General features: G+C 33.2%; 2 protein-coding genes and 1 pseudogene across 2 annotated transcripts; all 3 read left to right on the forward strand.

The window, feature by feature from the left end:
• Positions 1–195: 195 nt before the first annotated feature.
• LOC127082219 (uncharacterized) lies at positions 196–1,497 on the forward strand (annotated as a pseudogene).
• A 443-nt stretch (positions 1,498–1,940) lies between these two features.
• LOC127086652 (mRNA-decapping enzyme-like protein) lies at positions 1,941–7,693 on the forward strand. Its single transcript, XM_051027447.1, has 8 exons — positions 1,941–2,368; positions 2,450–2,490; positions 2,599–2,648; positions 3,716–3,860; positions 4,916–4,972; positions 5,763–5,889; positions 6,506–6,967; positions 7,124–7,693. The coding sequence occupies exons 1-8, from the start codon at positions 2,210–2,212 to the stop codon at positions 7,175–7,177; spliced, it is 1,095 nt and encodes a 364-aa protein (XP_050883404.1). The 5' UTR covers positions 1,941–2,209; the 3' UTR covers positions 7,178–7,693.
• Positions 7,694–11,968: 4,275 nt separating this feature from the next.
• On the forward strand, positions 11,969–15,598 carry LOC127086653 (uncharacterized; the record flags this gene model as incomplete). The annotated part of the gene is given in 10 exon segments (XM_051027448.1): positions 11,969–12,210; positions 12,295–12,366; positions 12,462–12,554; positions 13,412–13,493; positions 13,639–13,695; positions 14,176–14,240; positions 14,335–14,430; positions 14,573–14,659; positions 14,751–14,831; positions 14,924–15,598. Coding segments are annotated over 10 exon segments (1,404 nt in total). The 5' UTR covers positions 11,969–12,111.
• Between the last annotated feature and the right edge of the window lie 3 nt (positions 15,599–15,601).

Consider the following 15,601-nt stretch of genomic DNA (forward strand, 5'->3'; position numbering starts at 1 on the left):
ACTTTAATTTAAACTAGTCGTTATTCAAACTACCACTTTAATTTAAACTAGCCGTTATTCAAACTAGCCGTTATTCAAACTAGCCGTTATTTAAACTAGTCGTTATTCAAACCATTATATATACTACCACTTATGTCATTGTTCTCTCATTCTCATCTTATTCTTCTCATTTTTCTCTCATTCTTTACTCACTAAATGGATTCAGACAATTCAGATAATTACGATCAAGAATTTTGGGAGTTGGTTGAAGAAGAATTTATGGACGACAGTGATGAAGAAGAACAACTTCAGAATGAACGTCGATCTGGAAGTTCCTCTAGGCCAAAGAGAAGAACAACGGTAGATCGAGGTCGTGAAGAAGGGCACAATCGATTATTCAATGACTACTTCTCGGAAAACCCAGTATACACAGATGTTCAATTTCGAAGAAAGTTCAGAATGCATAGGCATGTATTTCTTCGAATTGTAGATGCCCTTGGAAATCATGATGAATATTTCCAAATGAGGGTCGATGCAACTGGTAAAATGGGTCTTTCACCATTGCAGAAATGTACATCTGCTATTCGTATGCTGGCGTATGGGTCTCCTGCTGACCTTGTAGACGAATATGTTCGAATCGGTGAAAGCACTTCAATTGAGTGCTTAGAAAGATTTGTTAGGGGTGTCAATGTTGTATTTGGCGCTGAGTATTTGAGAAAGCCTAACAACACTGATGTTGAACATCTTTTACAAATGGGAGAGTCATGTGGCTTTCCAGGTATGTTGGGTTCCATCGATTGTATGCATTGGGTATGGAAAAATTGTCCTGTTGCATGGAAAGGACAATTTTGTCGAGGTGATCATGGTAAGCCCACAATCATGCTTGAAGCAGTGGCATCACAAGACTTATGGATTTGACATGCTTTTTTTGGTATTGCAGGTTCAAACAATGACATTAATGTGCTAAACCAATCCAACGTGTTTAACGATATTTTGGAAGGACGTGCTCCCAATGTGCAATATACAATCAATGGGACACCATATAATATGGGGTATTATTTAGCAGATGGTATATATCCCAAGTGGGCTACATTTGTCAAGACTATTTCAATGCCACAGGGAGAAAAGAAAAAATTATTTGCTCAACATCAAGAATCGGCTAGAAAAGATGTGGAGCGAGCATTTGGAGTGCTTCAATCTCGATTTGCAATTATACGTGGTCCAGCGCGTGCCTGGCACATGGACACTCTCAAGCATACCATATATGCCTGCATCATATTGCACAAGATGATTGTGGAAGATGAACGACATACATATGGAGGTAATTTTGATTACTCTTATGATAATGTGGATATCAATAACTCAACAACTGAAACATTTAGCGGTCCTCATCCGAATCTTGCAACAAGACTACAAAGAAGAGCAAGTATTCAAGAAAAACAAGTTCATCGTAAACTTCAAGGAGATCTAGTCGAATATATTTGGGAACGTTTTGGACATGAAGATGATGAAATTTAAATTTGATTAATTATGTGATGTTATTTATTTTTATTGTTTTTAATTATATATCATGTATTTGAGATTAATTTTAATTATCATTTTAAATTATAAGTTTAATTTTTTTTTATTTTATATCAAATTTAATTTAAAACACTAAAATTATTATTTTAATTAATATAAAATTTAATATGAATAAAATATTAATATATAAAATAAAATTGTGAGATCCAATCTGAGTTCTTCAGAGTTGCACCATTGAAATGAAAAAATAGTTGAGTTGCTTCAAGCTAACATGACTTAATAGATCCCACAAAAACCCAAAAATAAGTTCACGGTTGGAGATGTTGTTATATATATTAGTTGCTCGTAACATGGCATACTTTATAAAATCCCAAACAAGAGTTGTTGTGAATTGTGATATGTTCCGTGTAAGAAAATTAACCTAAGACACCAAAATAGACTTGTTCGTTAATCATCATATACAAGTACGAACTAAAACAAAAACAAAATAAATTGGTTGGAAGGTTATTTCCGTAATTTCGTTAATGTTTTTCTTCACCAACAAGCTGAGTTATACTCAACACGGTTCACCTGCATTCCATTGCGTCGCGCTCTCTCTACGTTTCACCCTTCTCTGTTCTCTGTGTCTCTGAGAGAGAGAAGGAACCTAACCCTAACCCCCAAATTTCTAGGGTTTTTTTCTTTGTCGTTGATTCATACAAACGCAATAATGTCTCAGAACGGTAAATTGATGCCAAATCTAGACCAACAAAGCACCAAGCTTCTCAACCTCACCGTTCTTCAACGAATTGACCCTTTCGTTGAGGAAATTCTCATCACCGCTGCTCATGTTACCTTCTACGAGTTTAACATCGATCTAAGCCAATGGGTTCGCTATTTCTCCCTTTTTTTATACGTTTTCTCTCTCTACTTAATTTGTCTCTCATCATTCTCTTTCATTGATTTGCAGAGCCGCAAGGATGTTGAAGGATCCCTCTTCGTTGTTAAAAGGTTGATAATTTTTTTTTTTGCGGAACTAATAGTTTCATGATCCAAGTGTTTTGATTGGAGTTTTGTTTTCAACTGAGGTTAATTGTGTTTTTCTTTTTTTAATTTCAGAAACATGCAACCTCGATTTCAGTTTATTGTGATGAACCGTCGCAATACTGGTGAGTGAGTGAGTCTATCTGTTTTTCATTATTGTAATCATTTTATGAAATGGATTTGGTTATGAAAATTGAAAACTTAACATTTTGCTTCTCAACATGTGTTTCCATTTGGAGTATTTTGTAAATTGGTCTATAGGAAGTGAGATCAAAACCCTGTGGTTAAATCGGTAATGCTTGAATTGCATGTTTTACAATTTCTGTTAACATAGTGACTGTCTGGCTGCATAGATTTCAGTTTGTTGCCTGGGTTGTTGGAAGTTGGTATTTAAGTATAGTTTTTTGAGTCAGATTTTGGTCTTGGAATATTTAAGTTTGTAGTTATTGTTGTAAAATCACAAGTTATTCCTCTATATTTGCGAGTGTTGGGTAATTATGCATTTTTTTGTTGGCAGGTAGGTATTCTTTTGTAAAAAAAATTTAGGATTGGATTTCAGTTTGGCTATCAGCATTCCACTTTCTGCATCCTGCATTCAATATTTAGAAGTGTTGTCAAATAACGGTACTATAGTGCCGTAGCATGGCAGGCTTTGATGACTCAGCTATAAAAACTGTGATGCTATACTAGTTTCACTATTAGGGCAAGAGTGGCTGCTATTCTAGTTTCTGCTAGCAGATGTAGTGCGAAAAAAAAATATAATATTAGGAGTTGAGTTCCAAACATAACCTATTTTTAAAATAGAAAAACTAAAGATTCAGCGGGTATTACTTTTAAATTCACCCTAACTTTTCAATACTTAAACTATGCATTTCCTCTATTCCCTTTTTTATTTTGCATGCAGCTTGCCTTTTTATTTATAATTGACTTATTTCAACCACTGTGCGACTTCAACTATTTTCCCGCAACGCCGTCTGCTATTTCAGATAGCAGTTTTTCAACATTTTGCTATTTTTTGCAATCAGATGACACTGATATTTAGAGTTTTTTTAATGCAAAAATTGTGAATATGTCTTATAGATATGGTTTTAAGGATGAAAATAGATACTTTGGTGATACTTGATGTGTTGGTGATGGAGCATTGATAATGTCCATGCATGTATTTAATCCTTGTCCATGTTGGCATAAGCAGAAAATTTGGTGGAAAACCTCCTGGGGGATTTCGAATATGAAGTTCAGGTTCCATATCTATTGTATAGAAATGCTGCTCAAGAAGTGAATGGTATTTGGTTCTATAATGCCCGTGAATGTGAAGAGATTGCAAATCTTTTTAACAGGTATTGTTTTCAGGTTTTGGCAAAGTTTTCAACTCTGCAGTGTTTTTGAGTAATCAAGAGAGATTACCTCATCTTCGGATTAGCTTATTTTGTTTTCAAAATCACTTATAATAAACACATGAATGAGAGAGATTTAGAAAAAGGAAAAATCAATATCTTCCTATATTTTAAGCAAATCCAAACATGTTAGTAATGTTTTGAAACTTGATTTGTTAAATGTAGGATTTTAAAGCTAGCTAGTACAAGTATATTTGGGAAAATATTTCTAGGCAGTAAAGAGTAATTTACGGTGAAAAGCACTTCACCATTCTCCTTTTGAATGTTAAACACCAATATACTATATCTATTAGGTTTTGAATGGTACCTGATGGATTACTAATTGAACTTAAGGGTTATCGACCAAAATGTGGTATTTGTTTTGTATGACAAGGAATCCTGAAGTTCGTTGATGTTATATCATTAATGACATATACACTGCACTAATTGGCTTTTTTATGTTCAATAACTTAGTCGAATGTCTAATCTTTTGGCATTGCCTTTGATTGCAAATGTGTTTTGATACATATATAATTTTTAACACTTCACTATGCACCTACACTAAAATTTATTGTCACTTATTTGAGAATGGGAAAAACATTGCATTCATCCATATTGATATTCTATTGTGGTGATGATTTCCTTTTAAAAACTGCAAAATATAATCAGAATTGTACTTGTGGACATGTATGCTTAGGATGAGAAAACAGAGTTCAAATATTTCCTAGTAAGTTATCTGTGAAACGGAAGATATTACTAGTGGATAGATAGAGCATTGAATTATACATTATTGTTGTTGTTGTTAGAAAGGCATACAAAAATACAAATTTGTTAGTGACGGTTTAGAAGTTATACAAATTACATTTTATAGTTAGCGATGGCTTTTGTCGATGATGTTAGTCCGGATCTAGATTGATTTGGAATTTGATAAAATCATCATTAAATTCCCACCTCAAAGGGCACACATGTGCATCTGCTCATCCTATCTTTATATTCACTTATATTTGATAAATTTTCAGGATCCTTAATGCATATACCAAGGTGCCTACGAAGTCAATGGTGTCTACTACAAAGAGGTAATATCGTGCTTCTAGCAACACCTGATTGATCACCCATGAATTGTGGGGCTGGTTTAATCCAAAGTATTCTATTTCTTAGCTCTGCCCCATTCAACTCTGCTATTACATACATCATATTCATATCCATGCACCATGGCTTATCTCTCTTTGTTGCATGTTTCATTTGCATGTTTTGTCTGATCTCTATCTCATGTAATTCTATTTCAATGGATCATACATATTTTCCCAACATTCTATCATGGACCATTCTGCCTCTCTTTATGTGCGGATCACCACTTACACATGGATATATAATTAGCTAATGAGTTTGCAACTCACACCTTGGGCATGTTATTATATTATTATTATTATTATTATTATTATTATCATTATTTTGGTTGGGGAATGGGATAAGTTCCTTAATTTGTCTATCTCTGCGTCATTTGTATAAAATTTTACAGATTGCTTGCTGTTAACAAGACAAATTCTGGTTCTGTTTTCTCGTTAGTTTTCTTTCTACCATAGCTTTTCCAAGGGAGTTCCCATCTTTGTTATTCAGAAATATTGGCACCATGTTGTGTTCTTATATTTCTCTCTACTTTCTGTTTTTTTACGCTTTAGATAATCTCTTACTATCCTCTTTTTCTCCCTAGACATTTTTTATTATCCCCATCCAGAGATTCTTACATCAATGGTTAGTTAATATTCTGTAGTGGTCAGATAAATTAGGTATACATACATTGTCATATATTTCTGCTCTCTGTATACTTTGTATTCAGGTACTGAAGTCTTGCTTACATTATTGCAGCGAGTTTGAGGAACTGGAAGCAGTGCCAACTATGGCAGTCATGGATGGTCCTCTGGAGCCATCGTCATCAACTACTTCCAATGTAGCTGATGTTCCTGACGATCCATCCTTTGTAAATTTCTTTAGTGTACGTACCATTATGAACAATTTTATTTGCTTCTTTTTATTTCCTACAACAACCTTTATATTCTTTTGTCTTTGTTAACTTTCTTGAAATGGTTTTATATCTTGCATGCTTATCATGATTGTGTCCTTTGGTTCCCTTGTAGTTAACTGAAGTGCTCTTCATATTTTAATCTTTAACTATATTCATGTAAAATTATACCATTTTCAGAGGCATACTCGATAGGTTGACTGATTGGAAACTACATGACTAAAATTAATTCCAAATATGTTTTTAATTCTTCTTTCTTTCAATGCATCTGCCGACTTCAGTATTTGTGACATTACACGTGAATTTCGTTTTTTTATCTATATTTTGAATTAGAACTCCTTTGCCTGTCCATTGTTTTACACACTTTTTTCTATGCTAGACTTGTTTTGACAAGTTTCAGAGCTATAAGACCCACTAATGAGCATATGGGGTTCCATTTATGATCATTTTCATAATGTAGCATTACTACTCCTGAGATTCTTCGTAATTCAGCGCACATTGATTTTAGTACAAAAAATTTATTGATAAGTTAAACATTTGTAATTTGGTCCCGACCAGGTCGATTAATCCTAATACTTTATTATTGCAGGCAGCTATGGCTATTGGAAATACTTCAAATGCTTCAATCACCGGACAACCTTACCAGTCTGCTGCCACAATTTCTTCTTCTGGGCCAATTCATGCTGCTACACCCGCTCTGCCAACCTTGCAGATACCAACTCTTTCAACATCTCCTTTTATTCTCCAGCATGATACTCCAGAGTCCCTCAACATCAGCAGCCGAGCCACAAATCTTGTGAAGCCTTCTTTTTTTATCCCTCCCCCTTCTTCTGCATCAATGATGTTACCCCCTGTATCTTCATCCATACCTACTGCTCCTCCGCTTCATCCTACTGGTACAGTACAGCGTCCTTATGGTACTCCAATGCTACAGCCATTTCCGCCTCCGACTCCACCACCTTCACTAACTCCCGTTTCTTCTCCCCTTCCAAACTATGCTCCAGTTATTTCTAGAGAAAAGGTCCGGGATGCTCTTTTGGTGCTCGTTCAGGTTAGTGTACTTGCTTCGTACTTGTTTATGATATTTTGGCGATAAATTTGTACTCTTGTATCAATCTATTCCTTACTAAGAAGCATATATTAACATAATTATTTTTCTTGGGTTTTCTCCCATTTCTAATTTCTTTATTGTTTGGCTCCATGATAGGACAATCAGTTCATTGATATGGTTTATAGAGCGCTGCTGAATGCTCATCAATAATGACTTTCAAGAGGTGTTTAATCATCAACTCACTGGAGAAATTGTTTTATGGGCTGAATTACATTTTCTATAAGTTTTAGGCCAGGCTTAATCATGTCCTAAACTTTTAAATGTTTCAGTCATTACAATAACAATTTGTAAAATCGATTCTGCATTGTGACTACCATTTTGATCTTAGTTTCCTGAGTGTCTTAATTCAGTTTGCTACAGTTAAGCAGCCATATTTATAATAACATAACATGGCGGGAAATGGTGAAGATCAGGATGAGTAGTTATAGCAATACAGAATTGATTTCACAAATCATTATGGCGATTGATTGAAACCGTTCTCAAGGTTATAGGGGTGGTAAGGTTGTTATTAAGTCTTGTTTATTGTGTACTTTATTAAATTGTTACCGACGACTTTGCATAGTATTTTTGTTAGTGTTTCAATGAACATGTACTCTGCTGTATGATGCAAGTAGATAGTTAGCCTTTTTATTAATGGATTATGCAGCAGCTGAGAAGCATTTTTTATGGATTATATGTGTAGGGATACATACATGAAAAAAATATAATAAATATATATATTTTTTATAATGGTCTTTTAAAAATGGTCTTTAATACTGCTGCACTGATGCTATATGGTTGCATATTGAAGTATTTTGATGTAACAGACTAAATGCTGCATTGTTTTTCCTTTTAGTGGTTCATAAGTTGTAGTTGAAAACAGTAGTGTCCACTTTTTTCGATTATTAATAAAATATATTTGTTTTTGTTAGGTTGTCAATTAACTATATGTATTGGATCATTAAAAAGATTTATTTCAAGACACCAACTGTTGCAAATTTTTTTTAGTTGCATTCAATCTAATTACATCAAAATTGTGCTAATTTTAGGTTAATCAAAACTTCTCTTATTTGACTATTAATCCTTTTTTTTGCTTATATATATAAGTTGCAACAGATGCAATTTATATCATGAATTCACAATTCCTTCACCAATATTTCATCTCCATCACTATTTTTCACCATCACCAAAACCCTATCTACAAAATATATTTTTAAAATTTTCATATTGCATCCAATTAAATCACCTAATAGATATTTGTAGAAACGTTTTATAAACTAATTTTAGAAGCGGTATTATAGTGTAATTTGATTGGATGTTATGTATAAAAATAAAATATTTAACTTTAGTTTATATAGTACTTCATATCTTAAAAGTCAAATTAATAATTGGTTGTGATTGGTTGAGAATGTAAATTTTTTATCAATCATAAGCTGCACAATAAGCTGATATGAGTTACGTGGTTGAAGGAAAGAGTCATCATGCAATTCTCTATTGCGCCACATATATGACACACAATCACCCAATAATCTATCCACTGAACACCATTAAGACCACCCAAATTATAGTTAAAATTATATTGAATTCAAACTTTCGACTTTCCATGGAAGAAATTATTTATAATATCACTACAATAGTGATACATAACACGCATTTCACTCTCTCAAGAACATACAATTTCTAAATTCTATTCCAAACAACATCAATTGTTGTTGAACAATAATTTATAAGCAAATTATACATTATAGCAACCAGAAAACTATTTGCATTAGCTCCCAACACAATATACTTGTCTCCATCGTATGCTAACTGAGGGGAAAGGCTCACAACAAATTTATAAACTAAATCCCATGATATCGAACTCTGCAGCAATTTCCGGTTTTCGCCATTTAAACTAACCAAATCATATAATTAACATTTAACAACCCTTATGAAATAACCAAAATCTACTCATCAAGGCGCACAATATTTTTTAACCAAATAAAGCTCTAAAAAGAAATGTCTCTACCATCCCCAACAATCAAACTACCAGCAAAATAGAGGTAGGATGCAAGCTTAACAATTGCCTTCCATAAACTAGAATCAAAATTATGATAAGTGACATAATCATGCATATTAATACACGCATATTTTTTTACAAAACATTTCATCAAAATTCATCAATAATAGTATACAACTTCTAACTAAGCTTGAGAATGCACAATTTATTCATATTGTCGAGTTTTCTCAAACCGAGACCTCCTAACTATTGGGGAGTCCGGGAAAATCAGGAGCACCAATGAGACTAGTAATCCAAGATCACAAGAGAGGGATACACCACATTTGAATCCAAAATCTTAAGGTGTTAAGTAAATGAGTAATTTCTCTTATAAATCCAACATTTCACCCATTCATAGCTGACGTGTGACTTTAACCACTCACACTTGCACCCAACATTCTCCCCCATAATTGTGAATCCTCCACATCCTATAACAGGATCCAACACCGGATCCAACTCCTGCTCCCCTACCAAGCTAAACCATGACTCTGATACAAGTGTTGAGGAGTCCTAAAGAGTCGGGAGCACCAATGAGACTAATGCTCTATGACCATAAGAGAGAGACGCTACATCTCAACCCAAAACCTTAAAATGTTGGGTGCAAATATGAGTGATTAAAGTCCCACATTATCTATGAATGGGTGGAATGATAGATTTATAAGAGAGATGACTCATTTACCTAACACCTTAAGGTTTTGGTTTGAGATGTGACGTCTCTCTCTCTCTCTCTCTCCCTCTCTCTCTCTCTCTCTCACTCTTGTGGTCCTGAAGAATTACTCCTATTGGCACTCCCGACTCTCTTTGACTCCACAATAATGGTATCAAAGCCGTGATTCGACTTTGTGGGGAGAGAGAACCCATTTACCTAACACCTTAAAGTTTTGGGTTGAGATGTGACGTCTCTCTCTTATGTAGTCCTGAAGCATTAGTCTTATTGGTGCTTCAAACTCTCTCGGACTCCCCAACACCAACCATTTATGTTTGCTAATTGTCTCCTAATTCACAACATGATACTTTTTATTCTCCTCCGAATTTCCCCAAATAAAGTTACATCATAAACAATGAATTTCATCGATACAATCCTTAAGAATTATATTTGTCACCATAAAATAAATCAAGATATACTCCATGACACTTTTCACCAATGTCATTCTTACCGCAAAAGAAAGATGCTTCACCTCCCAAGCCCCAAGCTTAGAACTAATTTGATCAATAATATATTGGAAATTCAAATCTTACAAGCTCTAATATACTTTCTAAGATGTAATGTTTCACGAATGCTTGAGATATGACTTTTGGATTATATTAAAGATTGACTTTTATGTGAATTTGATTGAGATTTTTATTGGACAGTCTATTAGATAAAATTTTATTTCTATTTTAGACAAATCTAATTATGCTTGTTCATTTAGAAATAATAAATTTAACCTCTCATATTATTCAATTTTTATTGGCTACACTTCTTTAAATGAAAATATTTTTATGCTTGATATTGAATATCCTTATAATAAGATAATGCAAATATAGTAGGAATGACGATGGGTAGGGTTTGAGCTGGGTACTATAGTACCCGTCCCCATACTCTCGATTTAAAAAAAATTTCGTATCCAAACCCACACCCATACTCGCATGGTCACCAACGTTTGTACATGTACCCGTACCCTATGAGCACCTAAGTATCCATACCCGTTTATCCTCATTTCTGGTATTTTATGTCATAAGCGATTAGAACACATTTATAAATAAAGAGAATCTAACTACTTATGTTAGAGGGTACTCTTGAATCCTTTGTAAGACTTTTAAGTTTGCATTCAATTCAATGTATCAAGGTAAAATAAAACAAACAAAAAAGTTCCACGTCAAAATAATTAGCTCTGCTTGGATTGAAGGGCTAGAATAAAGTAGAGCAGAATAAAACTCAAGGATGTTATTGTTAAGTTAAGAAATAAACAAAAGTTTAATAGTGATGCTCTTAATAAAATTGATAAATTAACACATGTAAATAATATATATATATATATATATATATATATATATATATATATATATATATATATATATATATATAATATATATATATATATATATATATATATATATATATATATATATATATATATATATATATATATATATATATATATATATATATTATGCACGTATGGGGCGGGGTGGGTACTCATACCCTTACCTATATCCGCTTATTTTAGTGGATAATTACCTTTTATTTTAGTGGATAATTACCTATGTCCATATACATATTCATTTTGTGGATTTTACCTTACTCATTCTAGATAATTTTTACGGATATATACCGAAGATGAATCTAAATTGTTATCCTTAAAATATAGTCATATAGTACAAAATAAAAATTAAATAAAAATTCTGATATTTTATGTCATAAACGATTAGAACACATTTATAAATAAAGAGAATCCAACTACTTATGTTAGAGGGTACTCTTGAATCCTTTCTAAGACTTTTAAGTTTGCATTCAATTCGATGTATCAAGGTAAAATAAAAAAGTTCCACGTCAAAATAATTTAGCTCTGCTTAGATTGAGGGGCTAGAATAAAGTAGAACAGAATAAAATATAACGGAATGAAATAGAGATTTTATTATAATTTAAAAAAATAAAATTGAATCAATTAATTTATTTTATTAGATACTCTATTTCATTTCATTCTATTTCATTCCATTATATTTCACCTATTCGAACAACAACATGTTTATTAATTTATTATTATTATTATTATTATTATTATTATTATTATTATTATTATTATATTATTTTTATATAATTTAATAGTGTAAATATTTATACAACTAGACAAAAAGAATTAATAAAAAAAGTTATTCATACAAATTTTATAAAATAGAATAAAATAAATAGAATTCACAATGTTAATACTAAAATATACATATTCGTCTAGTTTACCAAAAAGAAATAAGAAATGAATGGTAGGGTTTTCATGAAGCATCGAAACGATTTTTAATTTTAGGTTAAAACTTTAGAAGCGTTGCACCGTGTGTTGAATGAGAGTGAAGTAAGGGGACGGAGGAAGCAATGACTCGTTTGAGCTCCGAGCAGGTATTGAAAGACAACAATGCCGCCGATCCAAGTTCAATCTCCAGTCTTCACCTCACTCACAAAGCTCTTTCCGATGTAAGCTTCCCCCTTTCTTTTCTCTAACCCTAGCAATTTAGAACCCTAATTTTTTTTATATATTTTTGTTAATTAATTACCCAGGTATCATGCTTGGCCAGCTTCAATAAATTGGAGAAGCTTGACCTAAAGTTCAACAATCTCACTTCACTTGAGGTAGTATTTTAACTCTCAATTGTTTTTATTTTTTGAATTTTAGGGTTAAAAATTATAAGCATATTTGATTGTATTGTATTTGAATGTTACAATAGGGATTGAGGGGTTGTGTTAATTTGAAGTGGTTATCAGTTGTGGAAAATAAATTAGAAAGCTTAGAAGGGATTCAAGGACTTACTAAGCTCACTGTAAGTAGCTACCTGCTTTGTTAATCTCAGCTTAATTTTTTAGTATTTAAATTTAAGTGTTAATTCTTATGCTATGTATATATAGATCTTGTTAATATACATTTATGAGTATATTTTTTGTAAATATATAGAGGTATTTTCAAGTTCTTAAGCTTCTAGGTTTTGAGGTATTTGTTAGAAAGTAGAAACCTTTCATTTCACAGGTCATGCTAAATACTAGGGGTGGCAAACAGACATGTCTGCCCCACCAACCACATTTAGGCCCGCCATGCAAAAGCCCAAAAGAAAATAGGGCGGGATGAGCATAGTTGAGGGTGTGAGCTTAAAACCTTGGTCTGCCTCGCAAAAAAAATGACGGCTAGGATAGCCTGTTGGAACTGCAACTTTTAAGCCTAAAAATGTAAAAAATCATGTTAATGTCTACGTCCGCAAAAAAACGAGGTGGGGCGGAGAGGGCATATTAGAGGGTGCGGACCTAAAATCTTGCCACCCTCGCAAAAAAAGTGCGGGCAATACAGGCGTGTCCGGCATGTCGGATCTGTTTTGCCACCCTTACTAAATACAGTGTATTATACTTAGAGTCTGATTTTTGTTGCTAAGCTTGTACTAAGAGTGGCATTCTGCTGAGCTCTTTTCCAAAATGGGAATTCCTATTTCTTTATTTTAAAAAAAGGAGATTCTTTACTTTACTCTATTTTTTGTGCTTCTTGTTTCTGCATCCAAAGGTCCAGAATGATGATGAACTGAACTTATTTGGGTCAAACAATCTGCCAATGCTTTATAAATTATAACTACTAGTTAAATTTAACGAGTTACATCAGAATGCAAGAGTCACTTTATATGAATATGTGAACCAGGTACTAAATGCTGGAAAAAATAAACTCAAGTCTATGGATCAAATTGGGTCACTTACTACCATACGTGCGCTGATTTTGAATGGTGAGGCTTTTTATTCGCATGCTTACCTTGTCTATTTTGAAGTTTGAACTAAGAACAATGCATGCAAAAAATATTAGTAGTGAATATTTATGTATACTTATATCTTTCTAAAGTTTACACTCTTGTTTACTTTTCTTTTTCACAGACAACGAGATTAACTCCATTTGCAAACTTGATCAGATGAAAGAATTGAATACTCTTGGTATGACTAATACTGTTCTTCGTTTTCTTTAAAGTCTTAAGATTTTTTGCCTTAGTAGGATAAGTTTCTCCTATCGTCTACTTTTTTAGACTTCAGCGACTGTCATGGCTTTGATGCTGTGCTTTCATCACTATATTTGAGTCTTGTTTGCTTCTTAGTTTTTATCCATTTATAAGAATGATGCATTTCTTGAAGCAACTTTTGAATTTGATAGTTGGAAGTCTAAATAGAATATAACAATATTACTTCAAAACTTGAGTTCTATAGGAGAATTTATTCCAAACTACCTTGGTAGATTCTGATTCCGAATTGGCTTTATAAGAAGAGGGTTTCCAATATACTACAGTTGTTAATTTTTTTGAAACATGCACTCTGTGCCCGATGTATTGTATGTTTGAAAGAAATTTATATTTAACCAAATCATATCTTACCTATTGTTTTAGCTTGAATAATTCTCTTAAATAACTCTAATTTCTGTAGTTCTATCCAAAAATCCTATCCGTAAAATTGGTGATGCCTTGAAGAAGGTGAATTCCATCACAAAGGTAAAGAATGCTCCAAGCTGTTGCGCTCTTTTAGTGCTCATTAGTTATTTAATTATTGCATTCTGATTTCTCATAATACCTCGTCTGGTTCCAGCTTTCCCTTTCTCATTGTCAGCTTCAGGGTATTGACATTTCCCTCAAGTCTTGTGTTGAGTTGACCGAGCTCCGTCTTGCTCACAATGACATTAAGGTGTGCCTTAAAGCCATGACTTAACTTTTTGATTCTATATAATTTTAGAATGTTCAATTCATACAATATTTACTGTTACTAATTTCGTTAGAATATTTTGCTTTACATTGTTTACACTATTGTGCTTACTCTTTTATTTCAGTCTCTTCCGGAAGAATTAGTGCACAATTCAAAGCTTCGGAATATAGATTTAGGGAATAATGTGATTGCAAGATGGTCAGAATTAAAGGTTTGTCATGTTTATCTGAAATTCTTCCACAACATTTCATTGTTGTCTAGAACACTTTATCTTGAACCACAATCTCGTATTGCAACTGTAGGTGCTCAAATCACTCACCAATCTGAGAAATCTCAATTTACAAGGAAATCCTGTTGCTTCAATTGAGAAAGTTACAAGAAAGGTGTTTCCCTGTTTTTTTGGCTCAGAATGTTGATTAATATATGCGTGATTTTAAAATTTCATCCTTAAACTACCATGGCTATAATGTTACAGATTAAGAATGCACTACCAAAGCTACAAGTATTCAATGCCAAACCTTTAGATAAAGATACCAAGAATGATAAAGGTGACATAGCCGATGATGCTCATGATTTTTCATTAGATCATGTGAGTCAAAATGACGATGATCGTCTTGAAGCTGCTGATGAAAGAAAGTCTGGTAAAAAGAGAAAGAAAACTGTTGATATTTCTGAGGAAGCCGGGGTCCTTGATAAAGAAAATACAGGTGATCGCAAGGATAATGGAGATAGAGAGAAAGACAAACTAATCGGCACTGTTGATCTTGACACGAAGAGTAAATCATCTAAGAAAAAGAAGAGAAAGGATGAAAAGCCCTTGGACAAGGCTCTGCCTGTTGAGGAGAATGTCAATGGGATAGAGAAGAAAAAGAAGAATCAAAAGAATGAGAAACAAAGTCAATTTGATATTATTGATGATCCAGAAACTTCATTTCTTGACCTTTTTAACATCCAGGATGAACACAGTTTGAATCATAGTGGTGGTGAAATGAAATTAAAGAACAAAGTGCCTAAGGATTTGAAACCGTTGGGCAGCATAGAGACCTCACCTGTCAAGCATAAGAGTGTGAAAATGCATAACACAGAGTCTCTATCACCTCCAATAACAGAAATCGGAATGGGAGGGCAATCAACGTGGGATGATTAGAGAGCG

The sequence above is a fragment of the Lathyrus oleraceus genome, chromosome 5 (genome assembly GCF_024323335.1).
Source record: "Lathyrus oleraceus cultivar Zhongwan6 chromosome 5, CAAS_Psat_ZW6_1.0, whole genome shotgun sequence".
In the NCBI taxonomy this organism is placed as follows: domain Eukaryota; kingdom Viridiplantae; phylum Streptophyta; class Magnoliopsida; order Fabales; family Fabaceae; genus Lathyrus; species Lathyrus oleraceus.